Raw genomic sequence first — 6,108 nt, forward strand, 5'->3', positions numbered from 1 at the left:
ATTCATGGAAAGTTAACTTCCGGCGGCCACTTACAGGCTCTTCCTCGCTGGCGCAGTTCTTGCACATGCCTACCATGAGCCCTTTTTTCGATCCCTTGAGCAGGGCGAGAGGTACTTTTCAGAGCCCTCGACTCGCGAGTCCCGGGATCGGGACAATGACTATCTCGGCACCTTTGCTGTCTATAATCACGAGCTTCTGGGCGACAAGAACGCAGAAGCCTTTGGACCCCTTTCTAGCTGGCTCGTAGAGACTGCGAGGACAGAAGCGTCTGGTCGAGGTTTCATCCCGTACTGGAAGAGGCCAGCCTACCTGGCAGAGAGATCCGAGGAAGAGGAGGAGGAAGAGGACGACGATGGCGAAGGACGTGACGGTCCCTTGACCGACCAGGACGTTTTCCCCCTCTGGGAGCTTATGCGCATGTGGACAGCTCATGAGCTCTCACAGATCCGACTCGACTGGGTCAGGGGCACCAATCATCATTCGCCGCACTCGGAATGGATGAAGCATCTGGAGCCCTCTCAGGTACGGATGACCTCGGTCGTTCTATTCGGCGCCTTTCAGCTTACCGAGTTGACCATGCCTGCTCGAGTCAAGGACACAGAATACACAGCACTCATCGCGACCCCTGTGACTCCATCGAACGCAGGAGATCGCAGCACCAACCCCACGACCTCTGTGCACGTACTTGACGGTCCGCTGCAGCCGTACTCGTGGAATGTGCAAGAACAACTGGCCTGGATGCCCCTTCCCTCGGACCGTAGTGAGCAGGATCCTGGCCCCGGGCTCGGTTGTAAGTTTTTCAGCTACATTTTCGAAGCGTACTGGAGCAGAAGATTCACGAACATGGATACGTATTGGGCCAGTGCGCCGATTCACGAGTTCGTCGCCGGAGCAGAAGCTTTCCCCGAGGGCGATGACGGGCGGGAGAATTATGGCTTCGGTTTTCTTGAGCGGATTTAGGATCCTGCCTACATCAGATTAGCCTATTCGTTTGGTCTACATCACTACCTTGTACCTGCACCACCCAAGGGTTCCTCTTCCATCAGTTCATGTCCCCTCCCTTAACCCCTGTTCCCGGCACGGCACGACGTGGGGGCTGCAACGTGCATCGACCAGCTCCGCAAAGCTTACATTGCTTGACGAGCAGGGATTAGGGGCCACAGAAGACTTGACCTCGACCCTATGCGCCCTCGGTCTAACCATCCCGGTCACAATCTTTGCAAGAAGTCTTGTCACAAGGGCGGCCCGCTACCCCAGGGCGTCTCACAGCTCTCGCAGGAAAGACTGCGCAGCACAAGAGCGTCCGTCATCATGGCCAAGCACAGGAGACGGCCCCATACAACCGCAGGCACCTCGGCAACGCAGGGCTGCTCTTCTCTGATAGATCTATGGCTCGCCCCTTGATCTGACCTCCGTCACCGAGGTTGACAAGAGCGGCTGCAGACACTCTCGTCTTCCCCTTCGCTCTCCATCACTTCATCGTCCAACGTACGAATCGTCTCTATTGCCCATCAGATTCCCGTCGGATTCATCATGTTGCTTTGGTCGTCGCTGCTCCTTTGCTGGGCTGCCGTCGTCATGGCACAAGGCTGGCCAGGCCCCAGATCTGTCTCAGGTACGACCTACTCGGCGAGACAGACCGAGGGAGGCACAAAGGACTACGTCTACAATGGTAAGTTCTCTAGTGCAGACTTTTGGAACTCCTTCTAGTTGGTGATGGGACGTCAACATGACAATGCAGTATACTAACGCTGGTTGTAGTGCGCGACTATGGCACCCTCCGACCGAAACTAGTGTACAACTGTAACCTTGTGCCTGCTCTTTGCAAGAATGCCAGAAATTATCTGGGAGGCGGAACAACGTCACAGTTCCACTTCGACGCCTTCCGTGTGCAGAAAAAGCGCGACGCTGGTCGCAACGCAAAGAAGTCGCGTGTGGATGCGCGTCGCGACGAGAGCTGCCCTACCAGCTGGATCAATAATGGCAGGTGCCCTGAGGGTGATCAGCCTGACTGGACCTGGAAGAGCGGTGGGCAGATCAACCCATTTGTGAAAGCACAGATGCACGTCGAGGATGGGGTTCAGCACAGAAACCGACTTGCCAAAGTGGAGGAAGTTCGAGTGGCCGATACTAATGAACCACTGGGTTACAGAGTCGAGACCCAGTCTACCCCCTACGGAGCCATTCTGTCCTGTGATGAGTTTCCAGCGGCAAGCTGGATTGAAGGAGGCAACGGAGCCAGCACATACTGTTCGTGAAGCACCTCTCTTCTCATTTTCATTCGAGCTGCACATGCGTGAAAACCCATACTAGAAAGGCTGACAAGAGAAAGGTGCACCGATCTCTGCGGGCTGCGCTGCCTCGGCGTCCACTGCAACAGAGCAGGACTGGCAAGGCGACGGCCACAACGCACTTGGCCGCTGGTTCACTGCCATGGCACAGGGCAAATTGACGCCCTTTTCGCCCAAGCCGGATTACACGATATTCAAGTTTGACTATCTGGCAGACACCACCCAGGGCGCCACGGTCGGCGATGCTGTATGGGTCGAGGTCCGCGGGAAGAAGCGCTACTGCTTTGGGCCGAAGCCATCAACTGGAAGCGATTGCCAGCCGACTTACCCCGATGACCCGGCACCTGTGAACCCCTGAAGTAATCAAAGACTTGGAACCCCGAGTGTTAGCAGACTGGGCTCCCTGTTATGGCTCATGTTCTTGTTGTTTTTGGGCTGTACTTTGTTCCTGGATGGATCATGGGTTCTGCAGCCAACAAACATGAACGGCTCGAGTTTGTTCGTTCTCGCACTAGATCAAATGAATTACACTACTACAACCGATGGGCTTCTGGGATTCGCCCGGCCAAAAACATGGGAATTGTGCTTCGTGCTCGTAGAGTGACCAGCTGGCGTCCTGTCAGCCCTGGACGTGGAGCCTTCACGTGCTCGTGCCAGTCGTTCAGAGCTCGGTAGGGAGATGGAGTGAGCTAGATTCAGGGATGATCTCGTTTCCTCACGGGGATGCGGCACGACGGGGAGACTAGCATGGATCGCTAGTGGGCCGACTCAAGGGTCCAGGGGTCCAGGGGTCCAGGGGTCCAGGGGTCCAGGGCCGAGGGTCCAAGGGGTAAGGGTCCTGGACTAAGGCAGCGCCGTTCACGCAGTCCACGATGTCATGGTCGGCTGCAGCCGTCTCATGCCACCTGCCTTTCCGAGCTCGAACTATAGATCCGAGGAACTGTGCCGCACGGGAGAAGAAACTGCTCTCGTCAGCGCGAAATACCTCACTTGAGCCAGGCCTTCGGCCTTACAGGGCCAGATTACCCCGACCCCCTGCGTGGAATATCGGCGTGGGGTAGAGAGCAGTAGGTGCCATTGGTGGGGTTTCCATGGGATATACGCATATGGTAGCGTCGGCCACTCGACACGTTCGGTCACGTCGTGAACCGCCTTGCTGGTCAACGGTGCGCTTCTTTCTGGGGGCACACCCGCTGATCCGAGCTCTGAGATGCAGCATGCAATGACCGAGGAGAACTGCAGCTTCAGAGCCCCTGTCATTCTGCACGGCACCGGGCTCAGAATGCAGTGTCAGCTGGCTGGGCGCGTCGAACAACCGAGACATATTCAGCCTCATGGAGCCAGGGCTGCAGAGCAGACACGGAACATGATCCTTCAACCGCGGGGTGCTCGATGTTCCTCCATGTATCTCAAAAGTATCGTTGTCTAGACCGGCCTTTCGGTCTATCAGCTGATGCCGACGAGGTCTTCTACGAACCCTGCCGAATTCTGCGAAGCGCCGCAGCCTTCCTCCTGTCTGTCCGCGGAGCACTTCCTCGGACAACAGACCGAGTCCTGGGTACAATATCTGATTCTCGGATTCGACATGAACCAGTGATAGTTTTCCTTCGCCCAGTCCAAGCCTCTCCTTCTCGGAGGTTCCCAACATTCTATCTCTTCAGTTTTGATGGGCAGAACAGCAGTCTGCTTTCCTTGATCCAGGTGCCCCAACACAACTTGGAGGGCCATCCCCTTATTCATTTATTTTACTCGATACAAGTCTCTCCCCGTCTGCTGAACTCTTTTCAATCCATTTTGAGGTCGCAACGGCGGCAGTTCCACCTCACACAACATGGCCCGCCGGTATCCCTTCTCCTCCATCTTGAGCCTCCTGCTCCTCCTCCTCTCGTTGGCTGCCGTGCAATCCCAGGCCGGAAAGCTACACCAAGAGCATGGGGAAGCACCGGTTCGCCGCTCGACAGACGGCGTCGTGTCTCTGAGCGGCAGCCTCTTCGAGACAGACAACGTCGTGCCAGGCGAGCAAGCCCATGCCGCAGCGAGACCTCGCCTCGTCCCGCGTCAGCTTCGAAACTCCACCACCAACGCCAACGCCACGATTAGCGAAGCGGAGCAGATCGTCCTCGCGGCGCAGGCCGAGGCCCGCGGAGCGCAACGCCCGGGCTCGTGCCCAATGTGCGGACGAAACCGCTACGAGTTCCACTCGCCCACGCCGTCCAAGGGCCTCCTGTCGTCCAGCGGCGACGACAACGCCACGGGCGTCAACGAGACGGTGGCCGAGGCGGCGGCCGTGCTGACCGAGGTCATGATCCAAAACGGCACGCTCAGCGTCGACGACGAGTCTGCTGCGTCCGACGGCCCGCTGCAGGCCCGTCAGTCGGGTACCTGGTGGCTCGAGGGCATGACGCAAAACGGCCTGTCGCCCTTTGCGCCGTCGGGGTACAAGGTGTGGCGCAACGTCAAGGACTACGGCGCCAAGGGAGACGGCGTGACGGATGACACGGCCGCCATCAACAAGGCCGTCTCGGACCAGAACCGGTGCGGTCTCGACTGCGGCAGCACTACGACGCTGCAGGCTGTGGTGTACTTTCCTCCGGGCACGTACATTATCAGTGGAAGCATCATTCAGTACTATCACACGCAGTTCATCGGACATGTAAGTGGGCTCGGGGGACCGGGATGTCCTTCTGGGTGGATGAACGTTTGGCTGACCTGTGAACTAGCCGACGAATCGCCCCGTGCTGAAGGCGTCGCCGGCCTTTGTTGGTCTTGGCATGATCTCTTCTGATGTCTATGTTGAGGGTGGAGAGGGAGCCCAGTGGTACATCAACCAGGTGCGTTTGACGTGTTGACACTTGCTGTACACCGTTTTGGGCCTCATGTTGCTAATTCCCATGGTTCTGCAGAGCAATTTCCTTCGCCAAGTGAGAAACTTTGTGCTGGATATGACATCCGCCCCTCTCCAAGCATATGTTGCCGCCATCCATTGGTACGTCTTGCACAGCACATAGTTCGTGAGATTTCAATGAGGCTGTTGTACTAACATGTAGACTTCCTAGGCAAGTCGCCCAGGCCACATCCCTCCAGAACATCAAGTTCGTCATGTCCACCGTCGCTGGTAACAACCAGCAGGGCATGTTCATGGAGAACGGCAGCGGTGGCTTCATGAGCGATCTGGAGTTTGTCGGCGGCGCCCTCGGCATGTACGTCGGCAACCAGCAGTTCTCCGTGCGCAACCTTAAGTTCTCCAACCACCTGTCCAAGGCCATCGAGATCCACTGGGACTGGGGCTGGACCTGGAAGGGCGTCGAAATCTCCAACTGCCCCGTCGGTATCGTCATGGTGTCGCCCGACGCGACAACAAAGGTCGGCTCGGCCATCTTCATCGACAGCAAGATCACAAACTGCCCCGTGGGTCTCCAGCTGCAGAAGCCGGCCGCCAAGGCCGCCATCTCGCTGTCTCTCTTCTCCGTCACCACGAGCAACGTGCCCGCCATCGTCAAGTACGTCGACGGCGCCACGCTGCTCGCCGGCTCGACGGGCACCAGCACCGTGGCCGCCTGGGGCGTCGGCAAGCGGTACGACACGCAGAACGGCGAGGCGTCGGGCGTCCAGCAGTCGGGCGCGTACCCTCGCGCGCCCGTCATCTCGGGCGGCCTTCTCAAGAACCCCAGCAGCCAGACGTCCGGGTTCTTCGACCGTTCCAAGCCCCAGTATGAGTCGAGGCCTGCCAGTGACTTTGTCAACATCAAGCTCGCGCCCTACAACGCCAAGGGCGACGGCAAGACGGACGACACGGCCGCCCTGAACTCGGCGCTG

General features: G+C 58.0%; 2 protein-coding genes across 2 annotated transcripts in view; both read left to right on the forward strand.

Moving 5' to 3' along the window:
* The window catches only part of VDBG_05939 (hypothetical protein), a gene marked incomplete at both ends in the record, with an annotated part of 3,577 nt that extends 927 nt beyond the window's left edge, over positions 1 to 2,650 (forward strand). The window contains 4 exons of the mRNA XM_003003451.1: positions 37 to 791; positions 1,617 to 1,673; positions 1,763 to 2,251; positions 2,334 to 2,650. Of these exons, the coding sequence (XP_003003497.1) occupies positions 37 to 791; positions 1,617 to 1,673; positions 1,763 to 2,251; positions 2,334 to 2,650 (1,618 nt within the window). The remainder of the gene's footprint in view (positions 1 to 36; positions 792 to 1,616; positions 1,674 to 1,762; positions 2,252 to 2,333) is intronic.
* A 1,473-nt stretch (positions 2,651 to 4,123) lies between these two features.
* The window catches only part of VDBG_05940 (glucan 1,3-beta-glucosidase), a gene marked incomplete at both ends in the record, with an annotated part of 4,938 nt that continues 2,953 nt past the window's right edge, over positions 4,124 to 6,108 (forward strand). The window contains 4 exons of the mRNA XM_003003452.1: positions 4,124 to 4,945; positions 5,013 to 5,123; positions 5,196 to 5,278; positions 5,349 to 6,002. Coding sequence (XP_003003498.1) covers positions 4,124 to 4,945; positions 5,013 to 5,123; positions 5,196 to 5,278; positions 5,349 to 6,002 — 1,670 coding nt within the window. The remainder of the gene's footprint in view (positions 4,946 to 5,012; positions 5,124 to 5,195; positions 5,279 to 5,348; positions 6,003 to 6,108) is intronic.

The sequence above is a fragment of the Verticillium alfalfae genome, genomic scaffold (assembly GCF_000150825.1).
Source record: "Verticillium alfalfae VaMs.102 supercont1.7 genomic scaffold, whole genome shotgun sequence".
Classification (NCBI taxonomy): domain Eukaryota; kingdom Fungi; phylum Ascomycota; class Sordariomycetes; order Glomerellales; family Plectosphaerellaceae; genus Verticillium; species Verticillium alfalfae.